Here is a 23,918-nt window from a genome sequence, read left to right as displayed (position 1 = left end):
GGAAGGGCAGTAGGGAGGGAGCATTGATGGAAGGGGAGTAACGAGGGAGCATTGATGGAAGGGCAGTATCGAGGGAGCATTGATGGAAGGGCAGTATCGAGGGAGCACTGATGGAAGGGCAGTAACGAGGGAGTACTGATGTAAGGGCAGTATCGAGGGAACCTTGAGGGAAGGGCAGTATCGACAGAGCATTGATGGAAGGGCAGTATCGAGGGAGCACTGATGGAAGGGCAGTAACGAGGGAGTACTGATGTAAGGGCAGTATCGAGGGAACCTTGAGGGAAGGGCAGTATCGACAGAGCATTGATGGAAGGGCATTAGTGAGGGAGCACTGAAGGCAGGGCAGTACCAAGGGAACACTGATGGGACGGCAGTATCGAGGGAGTACTGATGGAAGGGCAGTATCGAGGGAGTATTGATGGATGGACAGTATCGAGGGAGCACTGATGGAAGGGCAATATCGAGAGAGTACTGATGGAAGGGCAGTATCGAGGGAGTACTAATGGAAGGGCAGTAGGGAGGGAGCATTGATGTAAGGGCAGTATTGAGGGAGTATTGATGGAAGGGCAGTATTGAGGGAGTACTGATGGAAGGGCAGTATCGAGAGAGTACTGATGGAAGGGCAGTATCGAGGGAGCATTGTTGGAAGGGCAGTATCGAGGGAGTACTGATGGAAGGTCAGTATCGAGGGACCCCTGATGGAAGCGCAGTACCAAGGGAGCACTGATGGAAGGGCAGTATCGAGGGAGTACTGATGGAAGGTCAGTATTGAGGGAGTACTGATGGAAGGGCAGTATCGAGGGAGTACTGATGGAAGGGCAGTATCGAGGGAGTACTGATGGAAGGTCAGTATCGAGGGAGCATTGTTGGAAGGGCAGTATCGAGGGTATACTGATGGAAGGGCAGTATCGAGGGTATACTGATGGAAGGGCAGTATTGAGGGAGTACTGATGGAAGGGCAGTATCGAGGGAGTACTGATGGAAGGGCAGTATCGAGGGAGTAGTGATGGAAGGGCAGTATCGAGGGTATACTGATGGAAGGGCAGTATCGAGGGAGTACTGATGGAAGGGCAGTATCGAGGGAGTAGTGATGGAAGGGCAGTATCGAGGGTATACTGATGGAAGGGCAGTATCGAGGGTATACTGATGGAAGGGCAATATCGAGGGTATACTGATGGAAGGGCAGTATCGAGGGTATACTGATGGAAGGGCAATATCGAGGGAGTACTGATGGAAGGGCAGTATCGAGGGTATACTGATGGAAGGGCAGTAGGGAGGGAGTATTGATGGAAGGGCAGTATTGAGGGAGTACTGATGGAAGCGCAGTACCGAGGGAGTACTGATGGAAGGGCAGTATCGAGGGAGTACTGATGGAAGGGCAGTATCGAGGGAGTACTGATAGAAGGGCAGTATCGAGGGAGTAGTGATGGAAGGGCAGTATCGAGGGTATACTGATGGAAGGGCAGTAGGGAGGGTATACTGATGGAAGGGCAGTATCGAGGGTATACTGATGGAAGGGCAATATCGAGGGTATACTGATGGAAGGGCAGTATCGAGGGTATACTGATGGAAGGGCAATATCGAGGGAGTACTGATGGAAGGGCAGTATCGAGGGTATACTGATGGAAGGGCAGTAGGGAGGGAGTATTGATGGAAGGGCAGTATTGAGGGAGTACTGATGGAAGCGCAGTACCGAGGGAGTACTGATGGAAGGGCAGTATCGAGGGAGTACTGATGGAAGGGCAGTATCGAGGGAGCATTGATGGAAGGGCAGTATCGAGGGAGCACTGATGGAAGGGCAGTACCGAGGGAGCACTGATGGAAGGGCAGTATCGAGGGAGCACTGATGGAAGGGCAGTATCGAGGGAGTACTGATGGAAGGGCAGTATCGAGGGAGTACTGATGGAAGGGCAGTATCGAGGGAGCACTGATGGAAGGGCAGTACCGAGGGAGCACTGATGGAAGGGCAATATCGAGGGGGCACTGATGGAAGGGCAGTATCGAGGGAGTACTGATGGAAGGGCAGTACCGAGGGAGCACTGATGGAAGGGCAGTATCGAGGGAGCATTGATGGAAGGGCAGTAGGGAGGGAGCATTGTTGGAAGGGCAGTATCGAGGGAGTATTGATGGAAGGGCAGTAGGGAGGGAGCACTGATGGAAGGGCAGTATCGAGGGAGTACTGATGGAAGGGCAGTACCGAGGGAGCACTGATGGAAGGGCAATATCGAGGGGGCACTGATGGAAGGGCAGTATCGAGGGAGTACTGATGGAAGGGCAGTACCGAGGGAGCACTGATGGAAGGGCAGTACCGAGGGAGCACTGATGGAAGGGCAGTATCGAGGGAGCATTGATGGAAGGGCAGTAGGGAGGGAGCATTGTTGGAAGGGCAGTATCGAGGGAGTATTGATGGAAGGGCAGTAGGGAGGGAGCACTGATGGAAGGGCAGTATCGAGGGAGTACTGATGGAAGGGCAGTATCGAGGGAGTACTGATGGAAGGGCAAGTTCAAGGGAGCACTGATGGAAGGGCAGTACCGAGGGAGCACTGATGGAAGGGCAGTATCGAGGGAGTACTGATGGAAGGGCAAGTTCAAGGGAGCACTGATGGAAGCGCAGTAACGAGGGAGCTCTGATGGAAGGGCAGTATCGAGGGTGTATTGATGGAAGGGCAGTAGAGAGGAAGCATTGATGGAAGGTATCTAATGAGGGAGCACTGATAGAAGGGCCGTATAGAGGGAGTATTGATGGAAGGGCAGTATCGAGGGAGCATTGATGGAAGGGCAGTATCGAGGGACCCCTGTTGGAAGGGCAGTAACGAGGGACCCCTGTTGGAAGGGCAACGAGTGAGCACTGATGGAAGGGCAGTAGGGAGGGAGTATTGATGGAAGGGCAGTAGGGAGGGAGTATTGATGGAAGGGCAAGTTCAAGTGAGCACTGATGGAAGGGTAGTATCGAGGGACCCCTGATGGAAGCGCAGTACCGAGTGAGCACTGATGGAAGGGCAGTAGCGAGGGAGTACTGATGGAAGGGCAGTATAGAGTGAGTACTGATGGAAGGGCAGTATCGAGTGAGTACTGATGGAAGGGCAGTATAGAGTGAGTACTGATGGAAGGGCAGTATAGAGTGAGTACTGATGGAAGGGCAGTATCGAGTGAGTACTGATGGAAGGGCAGTATCGAGTGAGTACTGATGGAAGGGCAGTATCGAGTGAGTACTGATGGAAGGGCAGTATAGAGTGAGTACTGATGGAAGGGCAGTATAGAGTGAGTACTGATGGAAGGGCAGTATCGAGTGAGTACTGATGGAAGGGCAGTATCGAGTGAGTACTGATGGAAGGGCAGTATAGAGTGAGCACTGATGGAAGGGCAGTATCGAGGGACCCCTGATGGAAGCGCAGTACCGAGGGAGTATTGATGGAAGGGCAGTAGCGAGGGACCCCTGATGGAGTGGAGTTGAGCGGAGTGTTTTATGGAGAAGTGGAGTGGAATGGATGAGAGCGGATAGTAACGTGTGGAGTGGTGTGAGAAGGCAGGGGTCCGGAGAGGAGTGGTATGGGGTGATTAGGGGAGTTGGTATGGGAGTGGGTCGGAGAATGGGAAGGGGAGTGGATAGGAGAGTCGGTAAGGTAGTGTAGAGGTCGGTGGCTAGGGGATGGAGGGGATTAGGGGAGTGGGTACGGGTGGTGGTGGGAGGAGGTAGGTGAGTGGGTAAAGGTGTGAGTAAGGGAGGGTACAGCAGGGAGGGGACAGCAGGGAGGGGTGTGGCGTGGGTATGGGTGCAGTTAAGGGTGGGGTAACGGTGGGCCCAAGGGAGGGGAGTGGAATGGTGAGGGTTGTGGAGAGGGGAGGGGATTGGGTAAGAGAGGAATAGGGTAGGATAGGGATGTAGGTTGGGGAAGGGGTAGGCGAGTCGAGGGGAGGGGAACAGAAGGGAGTGGATCGGTTCCTGTCACATAGTCTTTCTGTAAGTGACAATCTTAGCGGGTGGAGATAATTGCTGAATCAGGTGTTTATGAATGAACCCAGTCGTGAGTGAATGAACAGAGCACCTGTATTGCCTGGCCTGTGTGTTATTACTGCAGTTTGCTCTCATACCCCACTGTCTAACAGAGGTTACTCAATGCTGTCTGACCAGAGGCCCTTCACTGCACATCACTCGGAGCTCTGGATCGCAAAGGCTGCTTGCTCTATTTGTATTGCCCTTTGTGTATGTCTGTCCCAGCAGTAGATCCTGATATTTCTGACATTTTGCAGAACCAGCACAGAGAAGCACTACTCCAGTATGGCCCACGCATTATGGAAAGTTTCACATTTCCAACCCATTCTATTCCACACAATTTTATTGATAACCTTCAATTGTTAGTTCAAAGTTTGACTATCCCTAACTGCACCCCCAATCGAGATATTCCAGTGCAATTACAGGCACTGAGCTAAGAGTGTGAAAGATTGCTTGATATCTTTTACGGGAATTATTAATTTTGACTCATTTGTGGCCTAGATCTCTAAGTGAAGTGATGGCAGATGCTTAAGACAGTTCCATGATGCAGCACTTGCTCAGAAATAGCCTGGTCGCTATAAGACTATAGGTCACTGTGCTGCAGAGTCAGTTTTTGATGCTGTCGACTAGTGAAGTTCCTCAGGAGGACCACAACAAACATGCTAGCTCTACAGGACGAAAAGGACAAAAGAACAGGAAAACTTGTGATGAAAGTTATGGGTCAAAGAATAAAATGGACAGAGACAACATGGTTACAAAATTAGCTGAGTGATAGGAAACATGGTCAGAAATCTCTGAAGAAATTCAGCAGGTCTGGCAGCATCAGAAGTAAAAAGAGAGTTTAATCTGAGAGAAGAGAGAGAGAGAGAGAAAGAGAGAGAGAGCTCTTCATAGGTGCTCTCATCTCCGGCATCCCTAGTTCTTTAGTTTAGTACAGGAAAAAAATGGTAATAGTTAAATGGGTTCAGATTTCTCCAGGTGATCAATATTGGGATCTTCATTTTTCCTGAAATATGAAAATTGATGATCAGTCTGTAGGAGACAGTTCTGAAGACAACAGAAATCTTGGAACAATTGTAAACTGTGAAGACAGTGTAGAGCTCCAAAAATACATTGACATTGGTGAAGTGGGTGAATAGAACACAAAGTGACACATTTTGATAGAAAGAACATGGCTAACATCAAAAAGTGTATTTCGGTAAAAAAAAAGGAACAGAGAGAGACCTGACTAAACACACTGGAGAGTGCAGAGACTTCCAACAAGGTTATAGCATGGAAACACTTTCCATTGAGGATGGATGGTAAAAAGCAGAACAGATTTCCTCAGTTTTGATTGCCATGGTTTATAACGTCACAATGAGGTAAATAGCAAGCCCCTTTTCCCTAAAGGTAGGGGAAAAGGAGGAAGATTTTTTAAAAAAAGGGACCCGAGAGGCAACACACAGGGTAGTTTGAACTGAGAGAAAGGAGTGGATGCAGGTACAGTTACAACATTTAAGAGACATTTGGACAAGTATGGAAATAGGGAAAGCTTAAATGGATATGGACTATACATAGGCAAACGGACTTAGTTTTGTTTGGGAAACTTAGTTGGTATGGAGGAGTTGGAATGCAGGGTCTGTTTCCATGTTTTATGACTGAGAAGGCAGCCAAAAAAAGGGATATTTTATAGTTTTCAAAATCCTGAGGAGGTCTCAGCAGAGCAGACAGGGAGAAACTATTTCAGCTCAAAAGGATCAAGAACAAAATGTCAGAGGTTTAATATAATTTGCAAACAAAAAAGTAAATGCAATGTGTGAACACACAAAGATTAATAGAACAAAGAAAATTTACAGCCCAAGCCTAAGCCCATCCAAATCCACTGCTTAAAACAGTCAGTCCATTCCTAAGCATCTGTATCCCTCTGCTCCCCACCTACTCAAGCATCTGTCCAGATGCATCTTAATGCATCTGCTATGCCTGCCTCTACCGACACTGCGTTCCAAATGCCCATCACCCTCTGATTATTTGCCACATGTATCCCTCTTAAACTTTCCACCTCTTACCTTGAAAGTGACCTCTCATTACTGAATCTTCAGTATGGCTTTTCCATTCATTGTTTAATACGGTCTAGAATTAGTCTTGCCTAAATGCATCACCTCACATTTGTCTGGACTGAAAGCCATCTGCCACTTTTCTGCCCAACTCTCCAGACTATCTGGATCCTCCGACAGTCCCTTATGCTTTTTGCCACTCCACCAATCTATGTGTTATCTGCAAACTTGATCATAACAGTGCCCTCTTCCAGATCATTTATGTATATTACAAACAGTGGCCCCAATGGAACAACAGCTGGTCATATTGAGGCATTGCAAACTTGATGCAGGAGGGCATCACAGATGCCATGGTGCAAGACCCAGTGAGATCACAGCATCTCAATTGCCATCTTTAAACTACTATTAGACTAGAGTGAAAGCAATTGTTCATGCTCGAGATTTAGCTTTATTCAATTGCAGTTTAGAAAAAAAAAATTAAACAGTTATTAAGGCAGTAATAAAGGGTACAAAAGTGAACATAATGGGAACAAGATTTAACATTTAATGATTGCAAATTACATCAATAACATTGATTTTTGCAGGCAAATTGTGTACACTTGAGAGAACATAGAATCTTCATCTCCCAGTGGCAACAGTGAGATTGACCAGCACACTACCAAGTAGAAACTTCACAACTAGATATGGTTAGCAAGCAGGTAATTAACTGTTCTTTGAAGAATTTCGAGTAAACTGGGTCCTTTCAGATCAGTGTTTGCAGCTTCTATGAGGATTAGTGCTGAGAGAGAGAGAGAGAAAAAAAAACAAGATTAGGACATAAAGCTGGTGCTCTCCATCTTTAAAGACAAAAGCACAGGTTACATTTTTCCAGAGTAAAAATGATACCAGCTGTAAAACCAACAATAATCGTGCAGGTACTGGATTAGTGGTGCTGGAAGAGCACAGCAGTTCAGGCAGCATCCAACGAGCAGCGAAATCGACGTTTCGGGCAAAAGCCCTTCATCAGGGATAAAGGCAGTGAGCCTGAAGCGTGGAGAGATAAGCTAGAGGAGGGTGGGGGTGGGGAGAGAGTAGCATAGAGTACAATGGGTGAGTGGGGGAGGGGATGAAGGTGATAGGTCAAGGAGGAGAGGGTGGAGTGGATAGGTGGAAAAGACGATAGGCAGGTAGGACAAGTCAAGGAGACAATAACTGAGCTGGAAGTTTGAAACTAGGATGAGGTGGGGGAAGGGGAAATGAGGAAACTGTTGAAGTCCACATTGATGCCCTGGGGTTGAAGTGTTCCGATTCTTCCTCCAGGCGTCTGGTGGCGAGGGAGCGGCGGTGAAGGAGGCCCAGGACCTCCATGTCCTCGGCAGAATGGGAGGGGGAGTTGAAATGTTGGGCCACGGGGCGGTTTGGTTGATTGGTGCGGGTGTCTCGGAGATGTTCCCTAAAGCGCTCTGCTAGGAGGCGCCCAGTCTCCCCAATGTAGAGGAGACCGCATCGGGAGCAACGGATACAATAAATGATATTAGTGGATGTGCAGGTGAAACTTTGATGGATGTGGAAGGCTCCTTTAGGGCCTTGGATAGAGGTGAGGGAGGAGGTGTGGGCACAGGTTTTACAGTTCCTGCGGTGGCAGGGGAAGTGCCAGAATGGGAGGGTGGGTCGTAGGGGGGTGTGGACCTGACCAGGTAGTCACGGAGGGAACGGTCTTTGCAGAAGGCGGAAAGGGGTGGGGAGGGAAATATATCCCTGGTGGTGGGGTCTTTTTGGAGGTGGCGGAAATGTCGGTGGATGATGCGAAGGTTTGTAGGGTGGAAGGTGAGCACCAGGGGTGTTCTGTCCTTGTTACGGTTGGAGGGGTGGGGTCTGAGGGCGGAGGTGCGGGATGTGGAAGAGATGCGTTGGAGGGCACCTTTAACCACGTGGGAAGGGAAATTGCGGTCTCAAAAGAAGGAGGCCATCTGGTGTGTCCTATGGTGGAACTGGTCCTCCTGGGAGCAGATACGGCGGAGGCGGAGAAATTGGGAATACGGGATGGCATTTTTGCAAGAGGTAGGGTGGGAAGAGGTGTAATCCAGGTAGCTATGGGAGTCAGTGGGTTTGTAAAAAATGTCAGTGTCAAGTCGGTCGTCACTAATGGAGATGGAGAGGTCCAGGAAGGGGAGCGAGGTGTCAGAGATAGTCCAGGTAAATTTAAGGTCAGGGTGGAATGTGTTGGTGAAGTTGATGAATTGCTCAACCTCCTCATGGGAGCACGAGGTGGTGCCAAAGCAGTCATCAATGTAGCGGAGGAAGAGGTGGGGAGTGGTGCCGGTGTAATTACGGAAGATCAACTGCTCTACGTAGCCAACAAAGAGACAGGCATAGCTGGGGCCCATACGTGTACCCATGGCTACCCCTTTGGTCTGGAGGAAGTGGGAGGATTCAAAGGAGAAATTGTTAAGGGTGAGGACCAGTTCGGCCAAACGAATGAGTGTGTCAGTGGAAGGGTACTGTTGGGGACGTCTGGAGAGGAAAAAACGGACGGCTTGGAGGCCCTGGTCATGGCGGATGGAGGTGTAGAGGGATTGGATATCCATGGTGAAGATAAGACGTTGGGGGCCAGGGAAACTGAAGTCTTGGAGGAGGTGGAGGGCGTGGGTGGTGTCTCGAACGTATGTGGGGAGTTCCTGGACGAGGGGAGATAGGACAGTGTCAAGGTAGGACCACCCTGGCCGACCCATTGTCTCAGCATGCTCCTGCCCCACTGAACTCATCTCTACCTACCTTGACACTGTCCTATCCGCCGTATCTGCTCCCAGGAGGACCAGTTCCACCATAGGACACACCAGATGGCCTCCTTCTTTAGAGACCGCAATTTCCCTTCCCACGTGGTTAAAGGTGCCCTCCAATGCATCTCGTCCACATCCCGCACCTCCGCCCTCAGACCCCACCCCTCCAACCGTAACAAGGACAGAACGCCCCTGGTGCTCACCTTCCACCCTACAAACCTTTGCATCATCCACCGACATTTCTGCCACCTCCAAAAAGACCCCACCACCAGGGATATATTTCCCTCCCCACCCCTTTCCGCAAAGACCGTTCCCTCCGTGACTACCTGGTCAGGTCCACACCCCCCTACGACCCACCCTCCCATTCTGGCACTTTCCCCTGCCACCGCAGGAACTGTAAAACCTGCGCCCACACCTCCTCCCTCACCTCTATCCAAGGCCCTAAAGGAGCCTTCCACATCCATCAAAGTTTCACCTGCACATTTACTAATATCATTTATTGTATCCGTTGCTCCCGATGTGGTCTCCTCTACATTGGGGAGACTGGGCGCCTCCTAGCAGAGCACTTTAGGGACACCCGCACCAATCAACCAAACCGCCCCTTGGCCCAACATTTCAACTCCCCCTCCCATTCTGCCGAGGACATGGAGGTCCTGGGCCTCCTTCACCGCCGCTCTCTCACCACCAGACGCCTGGAGGAAGAACGCCTCATCTTCCGCCTCAGAACACTTCAACTCCAGGGCATCAATGTGGACTTTAACAGCTTCCTCATTTTCCCCACCCCCACCTCATCCTAGTTTCAAACTTCCAGCTCAGTTACTGTCTCCTTGACTTGTCCTACCTGCCTATCTTCTTTTCCACCTATCCACTCCACCCTCTCCTCCTTGACCTACACCTTCATCCCCTCCCCCACTGTACTCTATGCTACTCTCTCCCCACCCCCACCCTCCTCTACCTTATCTCTCCACGCTTCAGGCTCACTGCCTTTATTCCTGATGAAGGGCTTTTGCCCGAAACGTCGATTTCGCTGCTCGTTGGATGCTGCCTGAACTGCTGTGCTCTTCCAGCACCACTAATCCAGTATTTGATTTTCAGCATCTGCAGTCATTGTTTTTACCATAATCGTGCAGGTGCCAAGCCTCTTGCAAAGAGAGTGGGGCATCAGACCTGCCTATCCTTTACTTTAACCATAGTAAAAATGTTAGACCTATGACTGAAATTCACAAGACTTCCACTATATAACCTAAAGTGAAGAATAGTGATTATTAGTGATCCCTTTTTCAAAGAGGGGGAAGAGGAATGCTTCTGTAAAGTTTCTATTCCATCTTCATTCAAACTAAAGTCAAACAAGTTCTGAAAGTGATGTGCTCACCACACTGGTCAGGAGGTATCATTACTCCAGACCATGTTTAGATTTAGTTTTGATAGGTTTTGCTACAGTGCCTACCCAGGGCGGTTTAACTAACTGGGAGGTTTTGTTTTAGAACAAAAAAAAAAAAAGGGGGACTCTTAGTTTTGGAAGAATAGATATGCATCGAGGAAGGGTCACTCTACCCAAACATTAAAATCTGCTTTCTCTGGATTGATACTGTCAGTCCAGAGTGTTTTTCCAGCAATCTGATTTTGTTTAGATTTTAGATTTTCAGCATCTGCAGTTCTTTAGTGTTTAAGGTGGGTTCCATACAAGTTAAACAAAATCCATGTTTAATATCCTCCCTTATTTGTAAGCCCCTCCACATGACCCTATTGAAACTCAGAATTTTTCTGATATTTCTACTGTGCTGATTTCTTGAACTGTGTCTTCAAGTAAGAACCACTACAATCCACTCAAGTGGTGTTAAGGAAGTGATCAAGATTTTTAAACTGGTAACAATTAAGAATTAATTAATTCAAAGTCAAGGTGGCAAATAGTTTGGAGGGGAGCTTACAGCTGGTGGTGTTACCTGGTGTCAGTGGCCCTCATCCATCTGGATCAAACAAAAATGGTGATTATAGGTCAGACAGGGGTCAGCAAAGTCTCATTGGTTTCTACAATGCATACTATCTACAAAACTCATACAGTGAAGGGAGTGAGGGAAAAATATTGAAAAATGATGGATGGGGCACCAAACCAAAAGAGCCAATCTCAGACAAGGTCAAGCTTTGAGCATTGCTACAGACATCCAAAGTGTATTCCAGCACACCAACTGTGAGGTTGCTAACAGCCCTTGGGAAGTCAGGAGATACTGGCCACAGAATTTCTAGCTTGCCCTTTTAGCCAAAAGCACTTGTTAATCCAGTTCAGTTTCTGGTTCATAGCAGCCTACATATGAGGACTAGGGGCTTCTGCAATGCCAAGGAAACATTGGTAGATTCACTGGCTGGAGATGGTCATTATTGAACATAATTGTCCCATGCTGGAGCTGTGCTTTGCCTGGTCAGCCAAGCATTTCCTTGTTAGAGGTTGCAACAACATCTTAAATTCAACTGTGTGGTTGAACCAAGATGGAGGTCAAGAGCCAAACAGTCCTGGTGGAAAAGAACTGCAGATGCTGTAAATAAAAGTTGCTGATCAAGCTCAGCTGGTCTGGTAGCATCCGTGAAGAGAAATCAATTAACTTTTGGATCCAGCACCCCTTCCTCAGTTCCGATGAAGAGTCACTCGAGCCAAAACATTAACACGGATGGTTGACTTCACTGCCCAGATGCAGTGAGACCTGCTGAGCTTTTCCAACAATTTCTGGTGGCACCCATACTGAGCTCACCAACTTTCACATGTTACACTTTCACCCAGTCTCCTATAGTCTGTTTTTCCCCATTATCAGTTGGATCAAATGGCTCCAGAATTGATGAAATACATTTCTGCTTAATAAATTAGAATCAGACCCACAAGTGAATTTTGGCATTAGCAGCTATGAACATTTCACGTTAATGTGCATCTTGTGTCACATTAGACTCTGGAGAATATAGACAGATGCTTTTTCCATGAAGTGAATAAAAGAATCTTTAATGTATCAAAATGACAGCAATGCATTCACATGGAAGCATGCTACTGGATCATTGTGGGATTGGATGAACAGAGTCAAACCAGGGAACAGCTAAACTAAACGATACAGTGCACACACACTGCTGTGATACAGAGTGGAATCTCACCAACTCCTTAAATGACAATAAAGGAGAGGTCAATAAGTGCTAGTCTCAGTAATACTGTCAGGAAGATCATAAGAAAAGTCACAGCCAAGACTCACCGGAGTTTTATAAATGAGCTGTTAAGGTTCTGGTGACTGCCATAATTCCCCATACAGTCAATTGGGGAATGTTTTAAAATAAACTTTAGGAATGAATATTCAAGGGTCTACATGGTCACAAGAGGATTGCCCATTTACTCCAAGTTACCACATAATTCTTCAAAAACAAAAGTTTTTTAAAAAAAGTGAAACCCTTCAGAAATCTAAACAAAGAAACAAAACCTTAGTGTTCAGGACTTACATGTTTCTGTTCGGTGAATTACTGCACTGACTTTCAAGTCCCCCTTGGCAGATATGGTTATCCACTTCCAATCATTAGCGGCGGAGTTTTGTTCACAGTCAGTCGTAACAAAAGTATATTTTTTATCCCCCAGCTGTATTCCATTCTGCTGTAAAACTTTAATATCACCCAGCAATGCTGAAATTTGGTCACACTGAAAAACATTAAATAAAAAGAATTTAATTTAACAAGAGGAATACTTAGTAATTAGCAGTTACCAGGGCCGACTGAATCTCTGGGACATCCGCACCAACCAACCCCACCACCCTGTGGCCAAACACTTCAACTTCCCCTTTGTCAAGGGCATGCAGGTATTGGGCCTCCTCTATTGCCACACTTTAACCACCTGGAGGAAGGACACCTCATATTCCACCTTGGCACCCTCCAACCACATGGGTGCAATTTGGATTTCGACAGTTTCCTCATTTCCCCTCCGTCCACATTTTGCCAGTCCCAAGCCTCCAACCCAGCACCACCCTCTTGACCCAACTTCTCTTTCCCCCACACCAAATATCACATTCCCCCAGCCCCATCTTCCTCAGCACCCCCACCCCAACCCACAGCCTCATTCTTGATGAAGGGTTTCTGCCTGAAATGTCAATTTTCCTGCTCCTCAGATGCTGCATGACCTGCTGTGCTTTTCCAGCAGCACAGTGTCCATTCTAAAACAGCCAAATACTGAAACAAATTCTACTGTCGTCATGTGCTTTAGGAATGCAAGAAGCCAGGACTATACTCAGACCAAAGATGGTCAACATAAATGCACTTTTTAAAAAAAAAATGAAGTGACCATTTATTTAAAAAGCAACTCATGTGTTTTGCAAAGTGGGGGTAGGGAAGAGAAAGTTGGGCAAAAAGAGGGACAAGAATAAAGAATAATACAAACAGGGACAGGCCCTTTGGTCCACTTAGTCTGTGCCAACAGATTTTGCCCACCATACTGAAACCCCTTTACATGGGCAGGATCTGTATCCCTCTACATGCTTCCTATTCACATTCATCCAAGTGCTTCTTGAATGTTGTTACTGTTACTGCGTCCAGGACCTTGCCTGGTAAGGCATTCTAGGCACTCACCATCCTTTGAAAAGAAGAAAAAAAAATCCCTCAGAAAATAAACCCAAGTCTAGCCAACTTTGTGTCATAGCTAGACATTACCCCAGACCAGGCAACATCCTGGTAAAGCTTTACTGTACTCTCTCCCAAAAGCATCCACATCTTCCTGGTAGTGTGGTGACTGTACCACAATGCAATATTCCATGTGTGGTCTAACTAAAGTTTAATAAAGCTGCAGCATATCTTGCTTATCCTTATCATCAATACCCCTTCCAATTAAGGCAAACATGGCATAGGCCTTTCACTCTTACCTACCTGCATAGCCACCTTCAGAGATCTGTGGACCTACACACCCAGACCCCTCTGCACGTCAACACTAAATTTTCACTTTTATTTGGTTGTGTGTTTTGGAAAGTCAACCTCACATTTGTCCAGATTAAACTCCATCTGCCATTTATCTGCCCATACCTCCAACTGATCTCTGTCCTACAGCATACTCCTCACTATCTGCAACTCAATCTTTGAGTTGTCCACCAATTTACTAATTAGACCAGCTACATTTTCCTCCAAAGTCATCTATATATAGAGCATGAACACCAGAGATCCCAACACTGATCCCGGTTGAACACTATTAGGCAAAACCCTACATTCCAAGAAGCATCCTTCACTGTTACCATCCATCTCCTTTGACAGACCTGGTTCTGTATCTATTTTGCCAGCTTACCCAAATACCATGTGACTTCATCTTTTCTACTCTGCCACAAGGAAGGGCAGATCAAAAGCTTTACTGAAGACGAAAAAAAAAGCCACTTTTCCCTTAAAATCCCCAAATCAATTGATTGAGACGTGACCTTCCCACAAAAAGCTGTTGCTTGCTAATGAAATTTTAGAAACAAAAGCAGAAATACAAGTTAGGCTGGGGCGGTTTTTGTTTTTTCCCACTTTTTTTTTGAAAAAGGAAGCAGCAAGGCCAATTTTCTGGGTCTGTGGATTGTTAGGCCTTTAGTAGGGTATTGTACGCTTCCTGACAGATGTGGGAGAGTTGCCGTGTCATTGATAATTATGTCTGCAGGAAGTGTCTTTGGTTGCAAATCCTATCATATTGCATGGATCAGTTGGAGCAGCAGTTAGAGGTAATGAAGAATTAACAGGAGCTAGGGGGTGTGACGGATGACAGTTATAGGCAGGGAGAAAAATGTCAGGTAGGTGGGTTACCTCCAAGAAAGGCAGGAAGGGTAGGAGGGTAGTACAGGAGTTTCCTGTGGCTACCCCACCTCAAACAAGTCTGCGGTTTTGGAAAATGGAGCGGGTGATGGACTATCAGGGAAATGTAACAAAAACAGCCAAGTTTCTGGTACAGACACTGGTTAGAACACAACAGGCCCTCAATATTTTTAACTCTACTAAGATCAGACTAACCTACATACCCTTTGTCATAATATCTTCTATGTGCCTATCCAAGAGTTGCTTAAAATGTCCCAAGTGTATCTGACTATCACCACTGCTGGCAGTTCATTCCATGCACCCACCACTCTAGAGAACCTACCTCGAACATCTCCTCTAAACCTGGGATGGAGCACCCCTGTCTGGTGATTGTGTGGTGTCCAGTTGGAGAACACTTTAGTCACAGACATTCAGCCTGGAATCTTTGGGCAACCTTCCTCCAAGGTGGATTTCAGGATATGCAACAGAGTGGCTGAGCAGAGGCTGATAGCCAGGTTTGGTACCCATGATGAGGGCCTCAACCAGGACCTTTGGTTCAAGTCACACAAGTGAACCCACTACATTATACACACATTCAGACACACAGTCACAGGCTTAAAACTCCATCTTACTCAGTTTAACAAGCATGCACACACGTAGACATCGATGGGGGGAAATTTGTATTTGCAGATACATTCCACTTTGTTCAAAAAGCACACAACTTGCAGGCAGACATAGTCAGAGATGGAGAGCACAGAAACAGACCCACCACTCCAGTTCTGCCATGCTACCAAATATCCTAATCTAATCCCATTTGCCAGTTCTTGGCCCATATCCCTCCAAACCCTTCCTATCCATATACCCATCCAAATGCCTCTTAAACGCTGTAATTGTACCAGCCTCCACCACATCCTATGGCAGATCATTCATTACATGTACCACCCGGTGTTAAAAACTTGCCCCTTAGCTCTTTTATATCTTTCCCCTTAAACCCATGCCCTCTAGTTCTGGACTCCCCCTACCCCAGGGGGAAACATCTTACCCATTTATCCCCTCATGATTTTTTTTTTTTTTTTTAAAATATAAACCTCTATAAAAAGGTCACCCCTCAGCCTCTGATGCTCCAGGGAAAACAGCCCCAGCCTGTTCAGCCTCTCCCTATCGCTCAAATCTTCCAACCCTGGCAACATCTTTTCTGAGCCCTTTCAAGTTTCACAACATCCTCTGATCAGAAGGAGACTGAACTGCACAGTGTTCCAACAGTGGCCTAACCGATGTCCTGTACAGCTGCAACATGACCTCCCAACTCCTGTACTCAATACTGGACAATAAAGGAAAGCATACCAAACGTGCTCTATTCCTGATGAAGGGCATTTGCCTGAAATGTCGATTTTCCTGCTCCTTGGATGCTGCCTGACCTGCTGTGCTTTTCCAGCACCACTCTAATCTAGACTCTGGTTTCCAGCATCTGCAGTCCTTGTTTTTAAACCTAGCCTTCTTCACTATCCTATCTACCTGCTACTCCACTTTCAAGGAGCTATGAACCTGCACTCCAAGGTCTCTTTGTTCAGCAACACTCCCCAGGACCTTACCATTAAGCCCTGTTAAGATTTGCTTTCCCAAAATGCAGCACCTCACATTTACCCAAGTTAAACTCCATCTGCCATGTCAGGTAGACCTGAAAATTCAGTTTTTTAAAAATATAGGAAAAAGGTTTTTTTTTAAAAACAAGTGAAGAAACCGTACCGGAACAAAGATCACCAAAACTAAAGAGGGGAGACCATTAAGACAGGGAAAGTTCAGATTACAACTTCAAGGAATGTCTTTTGTTTTCGACTAAGAATGGGGCAGACAGTTTAGAGTCGAGGCACAGACACTCAATTAAGGGGCGATGGGCATCAGAAACATGCAGGAGGTCAGAACCTACAGGAACACAGATCTCAGACAGAACACAGATCCAAGAAGCGTTATTAAATCAAGCTGGGAAAGAAGCATGAAAATGGTAGATTTAAAACATTGGCAGAGAGACCATAGCAAGGAAAAGAGATGACAAGAACAGAACCAGCCCCTAGAGCTTCAATGACTATTCGATTGTTTCCTCCTCGTTCATATCAACATGATATTTCAGACATCTATGTAAACTGCAGCATTTACCTCTACACTCCTCTAGCAGCCCCTTATCCAGCCTTCATTAAACTTTGGATACAGCCTCCAACTCCATTTTCAAATCGGCCAATTCTGTCCAACTACAACCCTAACCCATCCCAAGAAAACTGCCAGCCTACAGCCTCACCTAACTCTGGGCCTCTATTTCAGACAGGCCCAGTCAGTCGTCATTTTCAGGAAATGGGATCTTATCCAGGTTCTAGACCATAATGAGTCAGATCAGTCAGTCAGTCATATAGAGGCTCTTGTACAAATCATGCTGGGATCCCACAAAGAAAACAAGCTTGGATAACATCAAGTGCAAGATATCAGGACTACTTCAAAACTGGATTGACCGAAATCTCCAGAGGTCCCACCTTCTCAACCTCTCCCCTGACCAAAAGCAGTCTCCCCTAAAATTAAACACAACCGGTCACCTACCTGTTTGATGAAGGAGCACCCCTATGGTTGAGACTACAGCAACTTTAAGCAGCTGGAGAGAGTGCTAATTAAATTTTGTGGGATGTGGACATTGCTGGTGGGGGTCACCATTTAGTGGGGAGCTGCCTTCTTGAACTGCTGCAGGTAGACCTTACAGAAAGGGAATTCCAGGATTTTGACCCAGCAATATTTTTCCAAGTCAAGATGGAGTGTGGCTTGGAGGGAAACTTGAAGGCAATGATGTGCCCATGTGTCTGCTGCCTTTGTCCTTCCACATGGAAGTGGTTGTCGGTTTGGAAGTGCTGTCTGGGCAGCATGGTAGCACAGAGACCTGGGTTCAATTCCCACCTCAGACGACTGAGTGGAGTTTGCACATTCTCCCTGTGTCTGCGTGGGATTTTCTCCCGTTTCCTCCCACCATCCAAAGATGTGCAGGTTCGGTGAATTGGCTATGCCAAGTTGCCCATAGTGTTGTGTAGGGGGAATGGGTCTGGGTGAGTTACACTTCACTGGGTTGGTGTGGACTTGTTGGGTCACAGGGCCTGTTTCCACACTAAGTAATCTAATCTTTGAATGCCTGCGGTGCATCTTGTAGATGGTACAACGTTGCTACCAACTGTCAGTGGTAAAGGGAGTGGATGTGGTGCTATTGAAGCAGAGGCTGCTTTGTTCTGAATGGTGTTGAGCTCCTGGAGTGTTGTTGGAGCTGACCCCCATCTAGGGGCAAATGGGAAGTGCCCCATCACACTCCTGATGGGTGGTGTTGACGGCAGGATAGGCTTTGGGAAGTCAGGAGGTGCATTACTTGCTGCAGTATCACTGCTGTCTGACCTGCTCTTGTAAACAATGTTTATGTAGTGACTCCTGTGGAGTTCCTGGTCAATGATAATCCCCAGAATGTTGATAGTGGGGGAGTTTCAGTGATGGTAAATATTATTGAATGCCAGGGGACAATGGGTATTGTCTCTTATTGGTGATGGTCATTGCCTGGCATATGTGGGTGAGAATTTACTTGCTACTTGCCAGCTCAAGGCTGGATATTGTCCAGGTCTTGCTGCATTTGACAGTGAACTGCTCTAATATCTGAAGAGTCATGTATTACGCAACGTTCAGCACCATCATCAGCTAACATCCCCACTTCGGACCTTCTGATGGAGGGAAGGTCATTGATGAAGCAGCTGAAGATGGTTGGGTCAAGGGCACTCCCCTGAGGGACTCCTGCAGAGATGGTCTGGAGCGGAGGTGACTGACCCTCCAACCACAAGATTTGTATGGTGCTGGAAACGCGCAGGTCAGGCAGCATCCAAGGAACAGAAGCCTGACCTCCAACCACATCTGTCTTGTGTGTGCCAGGTATGATAAAGTGGTTGACAGTTTTACCCCACCACCCCCCCAATATCTATGCATTCCAGGTTTGTGATCACAAGTGTCAAGAATGCTACCAGTCAGTCAATCCTCAAGATCAGCAACTCCTGTTTTTCAGAGAAACACACAAAGCAGTCAGGGAGGCATACAGCAGAAACAGACCACTCAAACTCATCCTTGCTGACCAAGTTTCCCAAAGCCTGCATTTTGTACATATCCTAAAAAAAACTTTTGCTATTCACATAGCTGCCCAAATGTCTTTTAACATTATCATTGTATCCTCATTCATCACTTCCTCCAGCAATTTATTTCACATGCATACCATCCTGAGGAGAGAATGTGGCCCCTCAGATGCTTAAAAAAATCTCTTCCGCCTGACCTTGAAAATGTTCCCTCTAGATTTCATGGAATGCCAGTGTGGAAACAGGTCACTCAGCCCATGAAGTCCAGTGATCCTCTGAACAGCATCCCACCCAATCGCACTCTCTTACCCTATGTTTGCAACCCAATGTCCTATGGCTAATCCACCCAACCTATGATGGAGGAGGTGAGAGTGTTGGACTGGGATGGGCAAAAGTTAAAAAAATACACAACACCAGGTTATAGTCCAACAGGTTTACCAGGTAGGAAAGGAACAGTGCGCTAAAAGCTATACTTTCAAATAAACTTGTTAGTGTTGTGATTTTTAAAAATTTTGTCCACCTAACTTAAGCATTCCCAGACACCATGGACAATTTAGCATGACCAATCCACTAATCTGCACATCTTTGAACTGTGGGAGGATACCAGAGCACCCAGAGGAAACCGATACACTCACAGGGAGAATGTCTGTGCAAACTCCATAGTCTTCCAAGGGTGGAAGTGAATCTGCGTCCCTGGTGCTGTGTGGTGGCAGCACCAGCTGCTAACCACTGTGCCACCCTTTGAACTCCCCAATCCTAGCTAGTAAGACTTTTGCTATTTACCTCTATGCCCCATGTGATTTTAAAAACCTCGAGAAAAAGGTCACCCTGCAACCTCCTATATTCCAGTAGAAAGTGAACCAGCCTATCCTTCTAATTCAAGCCCTCCATTCCTGGTAAATCTTTTCTGAACCCTCACTAATTTAGTAATATCCTTCCTATAGGAGGGCTACCAGAACTGCACAAATTACTAAAAATAAAATACAGCACAGAAACCACCACTTTGGTCCTTCAAGCCTATGCCAACCATCATGCTTTAACTAAACTGAAATCAAACAAACCTTCTGTCCTTATTTGGTCCATATCCCTTTATTCCCTCCTAGTCACGGGATCATACAGATGCCTCTTACAATAATCGCCAACGTGTCAGCCTCCACCACCATGTTTCCAGTGAAAGCAATCCTAGTCTTTAGAAGATTCTCAGATCCAGTGTCAAGACCAGGCAACATCCTGGTGAACCTTCTCTGCACTCTCTCCAAAGCTTCCACATCCTTCTGGTAGTGTGCAGTTTTGGTCACCACATTAATTAGTCTTTTATGGAGAACAGGAGGGGGAAGAGTAGTTAATCTGCCAACCCTCTCCAACTCACCTTAGAAAAAAAGACTACTTGGATCATAACCAATTATTTGGTCAATAATTCTGAACATTAAGTCTGTTCCTCTGCATCTGAAGAAATTCAAAACACTAGTTTTAATCAAGATTGTACCACTTATCCCTCAAGCCACAGGAAACAAAAAAAAGGTCACAGCTGCTGACCTGAACACTGAAAAGCAAGTGACATCCCTCAAGGGTGAAACTGGCAATCCCCTGAAAGTACAGGATTCGATTAGAGGGGAAAAAAATAATTCATAAGCAGCTGCAAAGTCAAGGCAGCTGCACCAGCCAAAAGCAAGCAGTTAGCTGGTAGCAGCAGCCGCACACACTGAACAAAGAGCCAACACTTCAAGAAAGAGTCTTAAAGAGTTATATTGTAGAGCAATAGACTCAGTCCAACTCGTCCACACTGACTGGATATCCTAATCTGATCCAGTCCCATTGGCTAACATCTGTCTGAACCCTGTTCCAGCACATGCTCAGCCCGCTGACAAAAAAAAATTCCGATTGTGAGTCAGTCTTTGTGGATTGCTCATGAGGCTGTAGTCAGACATGTTTTTTTCAAGTCTCTTGCCCATCTATGTCAGAGTTATACAGCACAAACAGACTCTTTGGACCAATTTGTCCATATAGACCAGATATCCTAAATTAATCGAGTCAGATTTGCCAGCATTTGGCCTATATCCCTCTAAACCCTTCCTGTTCATATACCCATTCAGCTGCCTTTTAAGTGCTGTAATTGTACTAGCCTCCACCACTTCCTCTGGCAGCTCGTTACAAACATGCACCACCCTGTGTGAAAAAGTTGTCCTGAGGCAACTTCGTCTTTTTCCTCTCACCCTAAACCTTTGCCACCGTGGGGGGGGGAAAAAGGAGCCTTTGCTTTCCTACCTATCCATACTTGGGATTTTATAAATCTCTAAAGAGGTCACCCTGCAGCTTCAGACATTCCAGAGGGAAAAAAACAGCCCCAGCCTATTCAACCTCTCCCTATAGCTCAAACCACAAATCTTTTCTAAACTCTTTCAGGCCTCACATCATCTTACCTATAAAAAGAGGGAGACCAGAACTGCACACAACATTCCAAAAAAAGTGTCCTGCACAGCTGCAACATGACCTCAACTCCTATATGTAATGCACTGACCAATTCGCTATCCTGTCTACTGGTGATTCACTTTTAAGAAAGTGTAAAGCTGCCCACAAAAGGTCTGATCAGGAACACCCACATCCATCAAACAAACTGAAGAGAAAAAAGTTTAAAAAGTTACATTAATTTCAAATCTTTATACATTAATGTGGTGTTTAATAGCTCATATATTTGAAAGACCATGTAGGAGCAGCCATAAGAGAGCCAGATGTGACCACACGAAGTGATTCAACAGTAGGGTAGCATTGTAAGTAGCTTCATAAAACCGAATCATTTGGTCGAAAGTTTTGACCAGGTTTTTTACACGAGATTACTGTCCAATGCTGCAGCTGCCTTTCCATAGTGAAGACAAAGAGGCCTCCTCATTCCCCCCAGCACACTCTCCGAGTCCCAATTTGACGGCTCAGGAACGAAACCGCATCAGAGTGACGCTTGCTCGCCTCCCAGCGCCAGCAGGCGGCCAGTCAACCCTTCGGCCCCCCCACCCCGTGCTGGCCCTGGGGGGGGCAGCCGATTCTCCACGGGCAGGGGGAGTGTGAAAGGAAGTTGTAACGGAGCCGGAGTGCGGCCTGGGGCCGACACTTTGATCCCCCGGGGGTGGGGAAGATGGATTCACTCCCCTCCCCCACCCCCACACAACCACGGGCGGGGCACAGCCTCCACCCAGAGCCGGGCACCAGAACCAGGAAGTACCTCTGGGGGAGGGGGAGGAAGAGACGGGAAGAGACCGGGGGGGGGGGAGAGACAGAGTGTGGGAGGGGAGAAAAGAGAGAGAGAGAGAGGGGAGACACGGGGTGGGGGGGGTAGGGAAGAGACAGGCACACGGAGAGGAGAGGGTGGGGGAAAGGGAGAGAGACACGGAGTGAGGGGTGGGGAGGGAGGGAGAGGGAGGAGGAGAAGGAGAGAGAGAGAGAGAGAGAGAGAGAGAGACGGAGTGGGGGGGTGGGGTATAAGAGGTATCTGGGGAAGGGGGTGGGGTGGTGGATGAAGGGAGGTTTCGGTAGAACGCTGAGCCTACCCCCCCCCCCCCCCAGGACAGTCCCGAAAAGTTCAAGGCGGGATTACCGTGATTTTGCAAAAATTGCCGTTCTTGGTGGCAGCCCAAATACTTTTACAACCAATCCCGACGATAGCCACCTCCCCAACGCCGTTAGCGGTCATCAGACTGTCTACATAATCCATCCAAGCCATCTTTTCTTTCTTTTTTTTAAAACCGGAGCAGCAATCACTAACCAACAACACCAGAGAAAGCTTCACCGTCACTGCACAGAGTGCTGTCCTCCTGGGCGGTATATCAATGCAGTGGGTTGGTACACCCCGCCTCCAGTGACCAGGCAACAGCCACTCAGTGCTCAGACCCCCCTCCCCACCAAATCTACATCTTCCCCATCGCCGCAAATTTCTAAACCAGTTCCTGTTTTGCCTTAAAAGGTAGGGTTGGAGCCTTCTGCCAGAGAAAAGAGAGAAATTAAAAAAAAACCACCAGCAGCTTTTTCTTTTGGCGGTTTCTTTCCCCCTTTGAAACTTCAGAAAAACGACAGAACAAAAGCCTGGGCGAGGCGACCCGGTTTTAGCTGAGTTTCCCTTTAGAAAAGGCCGTTAAAAGTTTTGCTGGTGTCTGAGATGTAACCCACGTTCCACCCAGTCACCACCGAATCCACACAATGCGGAAACAGGCCATTCGGCCCATCGAGTCCACGCTGTAGTTCCGGAACAGCACCCCACCCGCGCCATCCCCTGGAAACGTGTCCTTTCCCCAGGGTTTAACTCGGCAACGGAGTGGCCGTTTCAGGCTCAACCCCCCCCCCCCCCCCCCCCCCTTCTCGGACTCTCTTGTTCCTCGGGTGTTCCCTAACCTGCTGGTATTTTTCCAGCGCCACACTTTCTCCATGGTTAACACACCTAACCCTACAAGGTACTGAGATGTTGCTGCTTGCAACTCTTTACCGGACTGTAATGTCAATCCTCCTTTAACTGTGTTATAACCATCTCATTTATAACTTTTTTTAAGACACTTTAAGTAATGCTACTACTTTTTCTTTTAATTCTCTTTTGTATCCAAGATTTGACCAAGGTACATGTACATCAGATTGTAAACATTTTCTACTGTCTTCCTGTAGTCCTGTACTGGGCTACACATCCCCTAAACACTGTGGGTGGTTTAGCATGGCCAATCCACCTAACCTGCACATCTTTGAACTATGGGAGGAAACCCACACAGACACGTGGAGAACATACAAATCTCCTGAATATATGCACCACTCTCCCAGGCAACATATTTCAAATCCTAACATCTCTTTGAGTAAAGAAGTTTCTCCTCATTTCACTCCTAGTTGTCTTGCCTTGAAATTGTTCCTGAGTTCATAAGATATAGGAGCAGCAATTAGGCCATTCAGCCCATCGAGTATGCTCCACCATTTGATCTTGGCTGATATATTTCTCACCGCCATTTTCCTGCCTTCAACCCATCACCAATTAAAAATCTGTCTAACTCCCCCTTAAACTTTCTCACTGTCCCAGCATCCACCGTAGTTTGGGGGAGACCAAATTCCAGAGATTCACATCCCTTTGGGAGAAATGGTTCCTTCTCAACTCAAGTTTTAAATTTGCTGCCCCCGGAAACTCTCGTCCTAAAGTGCCCACAAGAGGAAGCATCAACTCTCCACACCTTTTATCATCTTGAATACCTCAATTTGATCTCCCCTCATTCTTGTA

At 47.0% G+C, this 23,918-nt stretch overlaps 1 protein-coding gene across 1 annotated transcript; it reads right to left on the bottom strand.

The window, feature by feature from the left end:
* Window positions 1–6,548: 6,548 nt before the first annotated feature.
* LOC140492663 (profilin-1-like) lies at window positions 6,549–22,482 on the bottom strand. Its single transcript, XM_072591700.1, has 3 exons — window positions 22,269–22,482; window positions 12,255–12,447; window positions 6,549–6,805 (listed from the first exon to the last, which is right to left on the bottom strand). Exons 1-3 carry the CDS (start codon window positions 22,392–22,394, stop codon window positions 6,705–6,707), a joined length of 420 nt encoding a protein of 139 aa, XP_072447801.1. The 5' UTR covers window positions 22,395–22,482; the 3' UTR covers window positions 6,549–6,704.
* Between the last annotated feature and the right edge of the window lie 1,436 nt (window positions 22,483–23,918).

This window comes from Chiloscyllium punctatum, chromosome 21 (assembly GCF_047496795.1).
Source record: "Chiloscyllium punctatum isolate Juve2018m chromosome 21, sChiPun1.3, whole genome shotgun sequence".
Taxonomy (NCBI): Eukaryota; Metazoa; Chordata; class Chondrichthyes; order Orectolobiformes; family Hemiscylliidae; genus Chiloscyllium; species Chiloscyllium punctatum.
Note: the sequence above shows the minus strand (reverse complement) of the source record. Positions and strands in the feature narration are given on the sequence as shown.

What these genes read in the sequence shown, in the direction of transcription:
- LOC140492663 (XM_072591700.1), bottom strand. Translation starts at nt 22,394, where the DNA reads ATGGCTTGGATGGATTATGTAGACAGTCTGATGACCGCTAACGGCGTT. An exon ending in GCAATTTTTGCAAAATCACG is followed by an intron (nt 12,448 to 22,268) that starts GTAATCCCGCCT and finishes AATGTTTTTCAG; the next exon opens with TGTGACCAAATTTCAGCATT. An exon ending in AATTCACCGAACAGAAACAT is followed by an intron (nt 6,806 to 12,254) that starts GTAAGTCCTGAA and finishes TCTCTCTCTCAG; the next exon opens with CACTAATCCTCATAGAAGCT.